The sequence below is a fragment of the Chaetura pelagica genome, unplaced genomic scaffold (assembly GCF_000747805.2).
Source record: "Chaetura pelagica isolate M959 unplaced genomic scaffold, ChaPel_1.0 scaffold269, whole genome shotgun sequence".
NCBI lineage: Eukaryota > Metazoa > Chordata > Aves > Apodiformes > Apodidae > Chaetura > Chaetura pelagica.
In genome coordinates, this window is record NW_009954705.1 from 38,480 (window position 1) to 51,873 (window position 13,394).

Sequence of the window (13,394 nt, forward strand, 5' to 3'; positions counted from 1 at the left end):
GGGGCTGGCATCTCTCTCCTTGCTGCACACATTCCTTTTCCATCCTGACCCTTGCCAGTTTGTAATTTCCTCACAGAAACACTGCTGTATTTGCTTGGCTCAGTTTGTTCTTTTTAACTCAGCACACTGACCCCAGGCTTTTTTTCCACCTGGCTCATGACTCCACACCTCACACCTTCTCCAGCTCCCTCTCACTGGCTTGTTCACAATGTTTTCTCTGGGTCTCATGTCTTCTCCATTTCTTGTCTGCCCCCACACTAGCCCAAGTGGGAGACTATGTGCCCATATACCAGAGGTGATGCTGTCCTCATTTTCCATTTTACTGAAAGTAAAAAGGCAAACATTTCACCAGGCACAGCTGACAAGTTGCTAGGTGTGTCAGGGCTGAGTATCCACTGAGTCCCCAATGTTCCCTAGCAGAGGGGAGAAAAAAAATCTCTCCAGAGTGTAAAGTGAATCACAATGCTCAGCCTGTAAGAGTCTCCAGCACTTTACTGGCTGCTGGCTTTGGCAAAATAAGGTTAATCTCATTTACATTTTCTTAATATTTACCAGTTTTGGTGGTGATTTCTGACGGGATGAATCCACACAGTTAACAACTCAGTCATCTTCTGCATGGGGCAAAGCCCAGTGGGTAAGTGCAGCTCACTAAGAAGAGATGTAATTTCCTTCTCTTATTTGCAGTGTTGATGGTACATCAGGACATATGAAAGAAAACTCCCCTTAAACTTTGAAAACACTATCTTGCTTGCCATCTCAGACTCTTTTCACTCACTTAGTAGGCTTATAATAGCAAAAGTGGAATTCAAATATTCAAGAAAGGGTAGAAATACCATCCTTTTTCCTAAACATGGTAATCCTTCACTTTCAGGTAAGCAATCTGTTATTTGCTTTATGTGTCCTTCAGAAAACCTCCAGCAAAATCAAGGCAAACAATGATGCATCAAGCCGAAATATGTTGTTTAATTCAAAAGATGAGTCTCTTTCCACCAAGCCTTCCTTGTGTTCAATGCTGAAGCACCTGAGGGCATGGCCCACACTGGTTTGTCTTTGTAAGTTAACTTGAAAACAAAAAAGCAGGAATCCTATCAATGCTATTAAGCTGGTGCAAGTGAATATCATGTTAGACAGCGGTAATAAAGCAGCGATAAAACAAAACTACTTAGCTAACTTCCAAAATACTGAGCAACATCACTCAGTCAGGTTTGGAAAGTACTTTGAAAGCTGGTGGGTACAGTCTGGCAGATGTTTGATGCTGCTGCAGCTTGGTGGTGTGGCCACCTGCACCAGGACAAGCCTGACCTGACAGGACATCACACCTCCAAGACGAGGACACCAGCGTGTTGTGCGGTCTCTGCTATGATTTATTACCTGGATGGTAAATATTAGCTTGTGCAGCTGCAAATTCCCTCAGTGTTTGCTTTTGAGAGAAAGAATCCTGTTGACTTCACACATCTGACAGCCTGTGCGTGATGGTAAATGTCTCGTCATGGGGGAAAAAGTGACTCTCAGTTTACATCAGTGCAAAACAAAAGCAACTGTTGTAGATCTGTGCAGTCAGGATCAGGCGCTCGGTTTAAAAGCTAAAATGCCACCTTCACCATGTATGGTTAATGATGTCGAGCTGTTACAGGATGTCATTAACATGTACGATAGAGGTAGGCAGCTCAAACTCAGCACATCCAAATGAACTGACACTAGGGCCGTATGACACTTAACAGCCAAAAGCACGTTTACAGTTCCTTCCACATCATGGATAAAGGAACGGGGGAGGTGGACTTAGAAAACCCGTGTGTTATACAAATGCAACCCACAGTCCCTCTCTTCCAGTTTTCTTCTGAGGGACCAGGAGGTGCTCCTGCTGCCTCTACTAGTTACCAGCAAGTACACCATTTCAAGACCAACAAACCAGTCTTGTTTAACCGAGGTAACTGTGATGGATGTTTATGATCAGGCTGTAGGTTGGTGCCAGCCCTAAGCCATCAGACACAAGGCAGTGTGAGTGCTGAGGCTCCCAGGCACTTCACTGCAGGGTTTATGTGCCAAAACATAAACTTGCAGCTTCACCACCCAAGGGCCTGCTTCATGTGCTCCAGAAAGCTCAGTGTTCCCAGCACTCCAACAATACAAAACCCCTCATGGATAGCACTTGTTACCATGGGAAATGCAGAGGAATAAGGACAAGCTCTTCTACCATCATCCCACTGTCCATCAGATCAGTAATGGCATGAAAAATGCAGTGAGTTCCTCCCTGTCAAGCTTCCTCATGGCATGTGTCCCAGCTGAGTGTGGCCACTGCAGCAAAGTCTCACCAGCACGGTTCATTCCCTCACCTTGGATCCAGCCCACTCAACATCTGCCCTAGAGCTCCCTAGCTGCTCCCTAGAGCAGCCATGAACTAGCAGTGGCTTTCAGCGATGTTTCAAGCCTCGTTTATCTGCACCCCCATATTTCTGCTGAGGAAGAAGCAGGAGGAAACCCACTGCTCCAAGTTTCTGAGGACCTGCTGTTCCCCAAATGTTGGGGGAGCTCAAAGAGGCTGTGCTGGAGAGCTGGTGCTAGGAGGCTGGGTACTCCTGCAGCCCCACTCACAGAAAGGGATTATGTTTCCAAAACCTTCTTGCTTAACATTCCTCAACTGGACCTTTCTCAGTTACACCTGTATTTTTTAATGTTCCCATTTCAGACTTGGGTGGGTTTAGGGACTTTGATTTTCCTTTGGTCTGGTATGAGGCAGAGAAAACCTCCGGCAACGGCCTGAACAGCTGCTCTGGCAAGTATGTGGCTCTGGGATGTGAGGACTAGCTGCTTTCACAGCCTTGCCTGTCAAACCAGTAGAGGGAAAGTCTCTGAGGTGATTAGTCAACTAATATATCTAATAAGGGGCTTAAGCAGCAATCCATTATATTTAACAATTCTGAGAATCATTTCCCTTTTAGCGCACCGCGCAAGAGACAACAGGCAGGGAGCAGCCGGCTGAGCATCGAGTTCTCCCACCGCCAGCTGAAAAAAGCATATTCAAGTTTATCATTAATTTTACTTTGGCATAATTGATTGCCCATATGTGTGAGAAGCTTTTACATCCAGTGAGGTTCCTGCTGCTCCACACTTGCAGGCTGGACTGCTGCAAGGGAGGCCCAGGGAAGGAGCAGGCGTTCACCGCAGCAAAACAGGGATACACAAGGAGTTCATCGCTGGCTTTTTATTTCTCTGCAAAGGAAAAGCCAGGTCTGGCTTCTGGGATAAAAGTGTTTTGAAATATGCTCAAGTAAGGGCTCATAAAGGGAAGAGGGGAAATTTGGCTTACACCTCCTTTTTGTTTCCTAATTAAAAAAATCCAGAAGTAATTTGTTGTTTTAAAAAAGTCTCTCTGTGCTCTTAAAAGTGGTTCTGTCGGCAACCTAGAAGGAAAAAACACATTCATCAAGTTATAGCACCCTAAGGAGGAAAAGTTTTAGCCAGACTATATATAAATATGCATTTTGTTCCTGATAAAATCTGTTTAATTCCAGTGTCTAATAATACTTGGACAAAAAGATCTCTTTGTTAAAGGTTCATACACTTTTACTTTCTATAGAGATCTTCTAATCCCCAGGGTCACCAAAAATCAAGTAAGGCCAATCTTTTCTGCAAATTTAACTTCAGCTGTGGCTTGAGTATCACTCCTGACTCAGTGCTCATGACAGGTTTGTTCAGGAGGATGCTGCTTTTGGCCTCGAGCTGGCTGTGCCCTGAGTGAGGGCTTAATGCCCAGGTTTGCCTGGCCAAGCTGCTGAGGCCCTCCAGTGTGCCACCCCAGCTTCCCAGCAGGTCCAGGTTGAGGGACAAAGGAGTTCACAGCTGTGAAAAGATATTTGTTAAATGGAAAGCACATACTGTAGCAGGGAGGATCACAGCACATGTCCCCTGGAGCATACAGATGCAGGGCTACCAGGGACAGGAGAGCCTTTGTGTGGTGCTTCATGCTGTCGGTTTTGCTTGAGGCTAGTGAGCTAGAGAGGTACTTCTCCAGGCAAGGCAACGTGAGTGAGCTCAGCAGTGTCAGCTGAGCACCATCAGCAGAGACTGGTTGTGATATTCCTGATCAGGCAGAAGCAGGTGAGATCCTGCCCAAGCACTCAGGATGGTTTGGAGAAAGGCATCTCTCATGGTCTTGCGTCACCTTGCACCTCAATGCATCACCAGACCACTCTCCCCACGCAAACATAAGAGCATGCAGGCCCAGTGCCAAAGAAGCCTCTTGCAAATGTAGCTGCTAGAAGAGAAGAAAGGAGATTTTTAGGGCTTATTTTTCCACTTCTGTGTCTGTGTGACTTAGCTCGGACAAAAGATTTCCAAGGTTTATTTTGGTGAAGCCTTGGTGAGATCAAATGCAAAATTTTTAGGAGAATATCTGTTCATCTAGTTTATATAAAAAGGTGATTTTTTCCCCCTGGAGACACTACGCAAACACCAGGTACTTGCTGCAAGCTCACCAGTACTGTTCTTGTTTTGCCGTACTAGCCTTGCATTTGGGGCCCAGTGTGAGACCCACTAAGGAGCCCAAGCTTTGTCATGGGCACTAACAGAAACAGGTCCTTAAAACACACCCAAAAAGTCATGAAAACAGAAAATAATCCACTTGTCAGCTTTGCAGGCTAAATCTCAAATACATTTAACATTGAACCCATGCTGCAAAACTTGTGGGGGGATAAAACAAACAAGCTTCAGTCCACTGGGTTGCTTTAATAAAAGGTTTATTGGAAATATTTTTGTGCAGACATACAACAGTCAACAATGCTGTTCAAAGCTACAAATTTGCTAAGATTTTTGAACCTTCTAAAAATACAAGTAAATGACCTTCATTTGTATCGTCTGGGAGGGAAACAAACTCCACTGTAATGTGATGCTGTATTTAAACTACCAGAGGACAGTAATAGGACGTGAAAATGATAACACTTCTAGAGGAAAAAACCCACACACCACTGCTCTGCTGGGAGCCAATTAAACATCCCCCCACAGCATTACTCCTCTGCATATCCAGATGAAAACCTCCCCATCTGAAACAATATTTAAGCAATTTGAGTAGATATGACAGACAAGCGGGCACATGACTTGGCTTGCTGATGAAAAAGATGCTGTTAAAGATCATGTCACTCAAACTGTGGAATATTTGACCTCCCAGCACAATGGGCTGCACTTCAGGGGCAGGAGGAGGGACAGGGGAAGGTTTTCAAGTCAGACAAATCTTCCAACACACACATGCACGTACAGTCCCAGAGGCCTTGGCTGCCTTCTTGCTTTATATGTCAAGTCCCTTTTTTAAGAAAGTAAAGAAATAATTTTGAGCAACTTTCCAATCTAAGAGCTCTTGACAGTAAGAAGAGCAAGTGCCTGCATTCCTTTTCAGAATCAATCAACCAGAAGTGCAAAGGAGAGCATATGCACTGTCTGTTAAATTCCATGTTTTCTAAGGAACCCCACAGATGTTTTAAAATTGATTAATTTATGCCAAGACAACATCTGGAACATCTTCGCAAGGAAGCCACCCAGTAAGGTGGTCAGAATTTTAAACAATCACGTCTTTCTGTTAATGTTGGCTTTTTTTCTTGGCTTCATCACTTCATAATTACAAGGGTGCTGACCTCCTGGCTGTGCTCAGTGACAGTTTGGCAATATATTAGTCTTTTCGTCATCGTTAAGACTTCTGCACGACTGCCCAGAGCTGGGCTTGCCCACACAGAGTTTGTCATTTACCCACTTCTATTTCTCTTTAGTAGCTACAGAGATGGTTAGGGAGAATGATCCTCTCATAGCAGACTTCAGAAGAATTTGTCTCACCTTTTCATACATACAGGAAGGCTTTGGAGAAACACACACACTCAGCTATTTTACCTTCTGCCTCCACACTGCAAATAAGCAGGCAACAAAGCCAAAAGAAACAACCACTCAGCTTCACACTCTACCACAAAAAGACCCAGGTCCCCTGATTAACAAGCCCCTTCCACCAGTCTAGGGGATAGGAACCCAAGGAGAAGTCCCATTAACTCTCAAAGATACTCCCTGTTAAGACTGCAATTATTTCAGTGCTCAATTCCTGTGGGTCCATGAGGCAAACAGCAGCCAGTAAACAATTCAGCCATCTGTCATAACCCAGAAAACCTGCTAGAGGTAAGGCACACACTCCCTTTCTCCAAGCTTGGCATCATAGAAAGCTCCACTTCAGGAGGTAACGGAGCTTCACAAGCTCCCAACGCTGCTCCCTTCCTCCCTTCCCAGAGCTGCAGGAAGGAACCAGAGGAGTAAGCTTTATCACAGCTCTTCAGGAAAGCTTGAGGAATCCCTCCCCTTCCTTGCCTCTAACAGCAGTAGTCTTGGCCAAGCTATTTTGTTTCCCTGTCCCTTCACCCCTTCAGACAGCCCATCTGAAAGCACATTCCCAGCCAGATAAACCCAGCCAGGCTGTCTGGGCCTTCTGCAGGTCACCGAGAAATTATCACCTCTGGGATTCACTTGTGTGGCCGAGCAGGACAGGGCCCTTTCTGGTTTTCATTTGCCAACAAGGCTCAAAGCCTCTATTAATCTTGCTGCTAGGTATGGGAAAGGTACAGAAAGAATTATTCTTTGTACCCATATGGATTTATTTTGTTATAATCTATTGTACTGACCTGTCCCATGGCCTTCTCTAGACACACAGCTCTGGTCACAAGCACTGAAAAGTAGTGGAGGCTCTCTTAGGTGTCTGGAGGATAATGAAGCTTTCAGGTAATAGAATCTGAGTGCTTTTCCTCCTGGAGCCATTCAGTTCTGAGAAGCCAGTGTGCTCAACGTAAACTAGTGAAAATAAAAGGGGAACAGGGCTGTGCTAACTGTGTAATCAACATGAGTCGTCTTGTCCCAGCCCCCTACAGAAGGAGAAAGCACTAAGAAAAAAAATCAATGTGCATGTTTTCACCAAGCAAAGCACTGAGCCTTTGTGTATGGTGCAGGAAAGAGGCAAAAGCCCCTTCACCTGTTCTGACAGGAATTGCTTGCAGTCGACCCAGAAGGCTCAGTATCAGGAAGAATAAGCTACAGAAAGAAACAACCTGTCTGAAAGCTCAGGTCATGTCAAAGGCCTGACCTCATCAGCACTAACAGGTCATTTCCAAAGCAGCAGAGGCTGTGCTCCTGGAACAGCTAGTTTTACCCCTGCTGTTGCTGGCAGAGTCCCACTGGCCACCGGGTATGATGGACACTCATGACACAAAGTTCGGGAACAGGCAGCTCCTGGGGACTGCCTCTGGCAGCCTGGCTGGAGAGCCACCCTTCAGAGCAGGATCTGGGACAGAGCTCCTGCACAGAGGGCTTCTGAGGAACATTGATGTGGCTGCAAAGAAGCAACATGCCCAAGAGAAGTGTCATTGCTTCTTCACTCCCTTGCCAAGTGACACAGTTGCTCACAGAGGGCCTGACTGGTAGGGTGGGAATGGGCCACGTACAAACTGAGTTATCAGATTCATAACCTGCTAAGTCTACATCTTGTGTACCTCTTTACCCTGTCTGCAGTGACAATCATGAGTTACAGCTAGAACAATACCTAGATTTGAATTAAAAAACTGCATTTGATATGCAGTTGGGCTGTGCCTCTTACAGCTGCCCAAGGGAGAGCTTCAGGGTTGTGCCCAGGGGACCCTGCAGGTACCAGGTAGGAAGGAGGGTCTGGATCTGCTTGGTGCTCAGTATTCTTGAGGAGGTGTGGAGTGCACCATAGACAGGCTCTGGAAGAGATGAGTACAAGGGTCCTTCCTGATAGGACAGGAGCCCAACTGCCTGGCAACTGAGGAACATGCATGGTCAGTACCTGATGCATCAAGTATAGCACAGACATAGCCAAATTTCCTCCAAGTCACCAGGAATTTCATATAATTGCCATTTATTGCTAGACTCAAAAAGACACAAAGAGCTCTCCCTGCAAACTGACTGAAGTTTAAGGCAGTGATACTGTGATCCAAAACTTAAGTAAAACATCCTCAGTGCCTTAAAACTAGGGAGAAATGTGATAAACCTGAAGTGCTCTCGGGAGTGAACACAGCTCAAGGGCTGTTCTGCTTCAAATTTGAGCTGAGGTGTAACAGCAAATGTACAGTCCTCAAACTATTGAAAAATGAAATTAAGTCAGTATGCATAAAACCAAGAGCAAATGTAGATGGGACATCACTAGTCTGCACTGATGACTGGAGGCAATGCAGAACAGATGGGGTGAGTTAGCTCAAAAAGGCAAAATAAGTCTGCAGGACAGGGACAGGGTAAGGACTGAGCACCTCTCCAGCTTTTGGGGTTGACCACAGTTAGACCCAGTGCAGACACCGACCATGCCATAGGTCCTCGCATTTCACTTTTTCTGGTCCACCTGAGCTTTCTTGTCTTTATTTACAAGCATTGATGGTTTCCCAGCAAACACACTCCAGTACATGCTGCAAAAATAATGTAATCTTGGTAACAGGAGACTTCCCTGCAGCATCTGCTGTTAGCTGCTGGCTGAGGCAGGGGAAGAGACTGCACATTTCTGGCATGCACTAAGAAGCGTGTGGTCTAGTGAAGTGCAGATTAGTGAGGCTTGACTGTTATCTTAATTTACAGCCCATATAGTTCATGCTAACTCCACACACATTTTTAGATACATTAGCAGCTTAGCTTGACTCAGATACTTTTATTGGTTATTTGCCATGTCTCCTTGACAAGTTATTACTGACTTCCCATGCTAGCTCCCTACAGCAAGACCTGAAGCCCTGTCAAGGAAAAGAAAATGTCAACAGACTTCTCAGCAGTGCTCAGCTCAGGCTCCCACTCGCCAGCTTTAATTTGCTACTAGGCAACCGTTAAAGGAACAGCAGCTTCTATTCAAGCAGCTACTATGGTGTTACAAAAAGAAGCGACCAGATCCAGGTTTAATTCAGGAAAATCACCACTTCCTTCTGAATATTCAAAACCACCCCCACCACTTTGGTTGGTGCAGAGAGCTCACCAAGAAACACTTTTCTGATCAACCCTAGTTAAGTCTGGACAGTCATGCAGAAATCTCCCATTCCTTCTGCTCCAGCACCCTGTCTAGTTGATAACACTTTCACAGAGTGCTTTCAAAAGGTTGCTGTTACTGCTACATGCATGTGGGTTAATGAACAAGGAATTCTGTTGGTGCAGAGCAGCTGCCCTTCTCCTTTTGCTAATGCACCACCGGAACACACCTCATCATTGTTCACCAAGACAAGCAACTCCAACAGTCAGACTACAGCATGCTACAATACATTAATTCCCGTAATGACTCCAAAGTACAAGAAGAATGCCAGGTCTTGACCTGGGTGGGCTCTACAGGATTAGCTCAGCTAGATTAAGGCCTTACAGTGATGATAAAGCCTGACCTGCTAGCCCCAGTGTCACATACTGTACAGCCCTGTGACAAACCCCATGTGTAATTCCCATTGAGCTGACATCCAACAAACTACCTCAATCTAAGCCACTGCTCACTCTGGGGAGGGTTTGTGTTTGTGACACACACTGACCTCAATTTGCAGAGAGGTCAAAATGATACAGCCCATAGTCTGCACTAATAAAATAAATCACCTCAGATGACAGCTGCTCCTCCCCAGCATCTCTCATTCTGTTCTGTAAAATTTTATTGCACTAAGAACTGAAAAGACTCCAGGAAACTTTCTATTCTCAACACATTTACTTGCCCTTCTTCATTACCCAGAGATTTTTAAAAGCTTTTTTTTTTTTTTTCTGTATCCTCATGAAAAGCCTCCAAATTGTTTACATACCAATGTTTAGTGTGAGGCTCAGAGTACAAAGACTAAGCTGATCTCGTCTCAGTGGGAAGTTAATTTTCCTTGTGTTACAAAAGGAAGAAACAGCAGTTTTGAGGGCAGGCTTACACCACACATCTCCTAAATAGATTGTGTTTCTAAATAAAAGAAAGTGTTTAACAGGTTAGATTAGCGTTAAGATTTAAAAGCTCCTGGGATCAGGTTTATCCTCCCCTTATTTATTCTCTGCACTAGTATTCATGCCTTTAAACAAAATTAATCTCCCAGAAAACACATACACCCCCACTTGGCCCCTTGACATTCATGCCTATGGCAAAATTATTTGCACGTTTCCTTTATTGCATAATTGTCTCATTAGCACTGCAGAAAGAAGGTGATGACTTTTCCCTCTGTGCCACCAGCCTAATTCAAGAGCAATCCCGCGGGTGCCACAGGAGCAAAATTTGCTTTTTAGCATGGAAAGGGACTTGGAGCCTCCGAGGTGGCACTGGGAATTGAACTACAACACCGGAGCACTGGCATTTACTCACAGCCCTTCAGGAAGACTAAGCCAGTGGGCCAGGCTGGCGTTTTCCTTTTCCTTGCTAAGCATAAATATTCATACTCAAATTGCTTTCGGATATATTCAAATCAATAAAAAATTCTGGATGACAGTCAATAGGGCAAAAAACAACACCAACTTCTTAAATGCACAGATGTAGTATATACATTAACCACAAAGCCTGGCTGAAACAGCAGTATTTACTTTATGCTATTCAGAAACGTGGCTTGGCGACTAAAATTAATAGAACTTGTCTGGAGGACAGCATAAGCTTTCTAAGAGTTCTTTCAGCTTTAACTTATGCCTCAGCTTTTGCTTTTTTTTCAGAATTCCAATTTATGCAGCAGCACGCCTGTCCCACTGGCACAGCGAGGCCGAGGAGCCAGCATTCCTTCCAGGGCTCGGGGGTCCAAGTGTGTCCGGAAGCCCGTTGATGGATCAGACCTAGAAGAGGGACTGGTTTGGCTGAACAAACAAACAACAAGTCTTCTCTCACAATGAGCAGCTCTGTGTGTGTACATGTATGTGCACGCATGTGTGTCAACTCTTCCTAACCTTCCTTTGCAAGCCTATCCTACCTGGTCAGGGGAATGTTTTTTAGGGTCACAGTATCAGCCTCCCGTGAAGATGCACATCTTCTTTCTGAACACCTGACAAGCTTGTACCTTTTAAGTTCTCTCTGTTTTGTTCTACTGTTAAAGTGGGAATGGGATAATGGAGGCAAGTCCCAGGCTACATTTCAAGTGCACGTCCGAATACATCATGAAGAGTTACCAGGAGGCACCTATTTGAGTCCACTTTTGGGCACAATGCCATGCTCTCAAGGCAGCTTTCCCTGCTGAGTTCTGACTTCCACGTCATGGCTTTGTGAGCAAGCTATTAATCGGGTTTTAGAAAGCTAAGATAGAGCCCTAGCACATCCTGTAAGAGGGCTAGAAATATTCTAAGTAATTCACTGCTAACATGTGTTACTCTGTCATAAGAAGGCAAATAAGCATTTTTAGCTACAGACTATGTTGCAATCAAAAATTGTATGCCACATTGTCTGTTAAAAATTTCAGCCAAATTAGTAAACAGTGAATATTAGAAGGAGTAATATCTGCATGCAGCCGTGTGCACTGGGTTTGTGTGTAACAAAACAGGAAGTCTCAGCACCCCATTCTAATTAAGAAAAGGCTGATCTCTCATGGAACATAAATTTTCTACTTTTCCTCCAGAACACTGTTGATGTTTTAAATAGTGGTAAAACATTGTTTTTAATTTCACACCTCACATAGCACAGTCAAATGCTTCATAACAACATAAACAAAACTTTAGGCAAAGCTTTGCGACTGAATTCAAACAATGATTTCCCCCCACAATATGTACTCAAGGTTTGCAGGGAGAATACATGAACTTGTTGGCTAAGGCCACAGAAATGAGTTCTCTGGTGTTTTGGCTGCTGCTGCCAACCCTAGTTGAGAATGTGTTAACAGTGGATGCGTTGATCCAAATCCCATTATTCCCGCCACCCATCAGGTAAAGAACCATTTATTCTATTTCTCTTCTCCTTTTGGTTGTGTCGTAGGATCGAACGACTTGTGACTGGGAAACAACACCGTGTTCTTCTTGTGAAAAGGCATACCCATCTGAAAAAGCAAAGGAAGAAAAAAATCAATCACTGGAGTCCAGCCCAAGGGCATAGCCTGTTTTTTCAAACAGTTTTAGGCATCACTAAAGTTACATGACTGCGACTGCAACGATCTGTGTTTCTGTGCTGCACTTCAGACATTTGCAGCTGGGCACTACTTTGCCCCTGTGGCACAGAAAGGACATCTGCTGCCAGCTCTGTCTCACTGTTCTCCTCCCCAGGCCAGGGTAGTGTACACAGTCAACACTTCCCATTAGTTAGCCTGACTAATGAGCTACTGATTGATTTGGACACCATGTGTACTCCCATAGTGGCAGAGCTTCCTCAGAGACTTAACAGACAGGTAAAGATTTGCATTTTGGCTAGTCTCCCCTATAGTCTGCTTGGTATCAGCAGTTTCCCTGGGGAAACATGGAGATGTCTAGACCACAACTACGTATCTGACTCATGGCTATCTCTTAACTCCATTCAGGAATTTTTAAAACAAGTTTCCAGGTGACATGTGACAAATCACACCAAGAAATTATAAATTCTCTTGGCCAGTCACCCATATCTTCAATAGAGCAAAATTAAACATATGCTGGAGGTCTTGTATTTTTCACAAGTTAATCTTGCTAGCTAGCACAATCCTTTGGACTCTGTAGAAATTACTCAAATGAAAATAACCACGTGTCTAATTTGTTTTAAAGTACTGTGGACAAGGCAAGTGGCATTTCTAACATAGTCTGCAAAACATGTTACTGGTAAAACAGTCACAAAAGCTAATAGGCCAATGTGGCCAAACAATATTTAAAGCAGACATGACCCTACAGAAAATCCTGAAGGCAAAACTGTAGCAAAAGAGAACAGACTTTGTGACACCAAGGAAAGGTGATTATCAGGTGTAAATGGGTAACTAGAAAAGAGAGGCAGATTAGCATAGTTACAAAAACTGGGAATGAGATAAGTCACAGACTATGCAGAACCAGATAATGCTTTCACAGTATGGTTTGAGTTGGAATGGACCTTAAAGAATGCCAGGAAGATTAGGCAGATGTGAACATTGTCTTTAAGAACACAAGAATTACACCATGACTAATTCTTCATGGGCAGCTCTCCATCTCCTCCAAGCAACTCTGGAAGCAGGAGCTTGTGAAGTCTGAAATCCTGCCCCAGATCCACCTGAGGCTGAGAGACATGGCATCAGATAAGGATGATGTCCCAAATAGTAGGCACAGACCTAGCAAATGTCTTTCAGGAGTCCTGCCTTAACAGGCTCAAGGTGTATTTCCTCTCCTAAATCAAGCACCAAGGTGAGATAAGGCTGGAGCACAACACAGAGGGCTTCTGTGACAGAAAGGCACAAGGGGCTGAACACCCTGTTAAGGCAGGAAGGATGTGAGGCCCAAAAGCAGCTTGGTGCTGTAGAATGAACTTGCTCCCTAGGGGCCTGAAGGCA

The 13,394-nt window shown here is 44.5% G+C and overlaps 1 protein-coding gene across 1 annotated transcript in view; it reads right to left on the reverse strand.

The window, feature by feature from the left end:
- Positions 1-11,856: 11,856 nt before the first annotated feature.
- The window catches only part of ATP8A2 (ATPase, aminophospholipid transporter, class I, type 8A, member 2), a 270,225-nt gene continuing 268,687 nt past the window's right edge, over positions 11,857-13,394 (reverse strand). The window contains exon 31 of the mRNA XM_010005627.1: positions 11,857-11,954. Within this exon, the coding sequence (XP_010003929.1) occupies positions 11,857-11,954 (98 nt within the window). The remainder of the gene's footprint in view (positions 11,955-13,394) is intronic.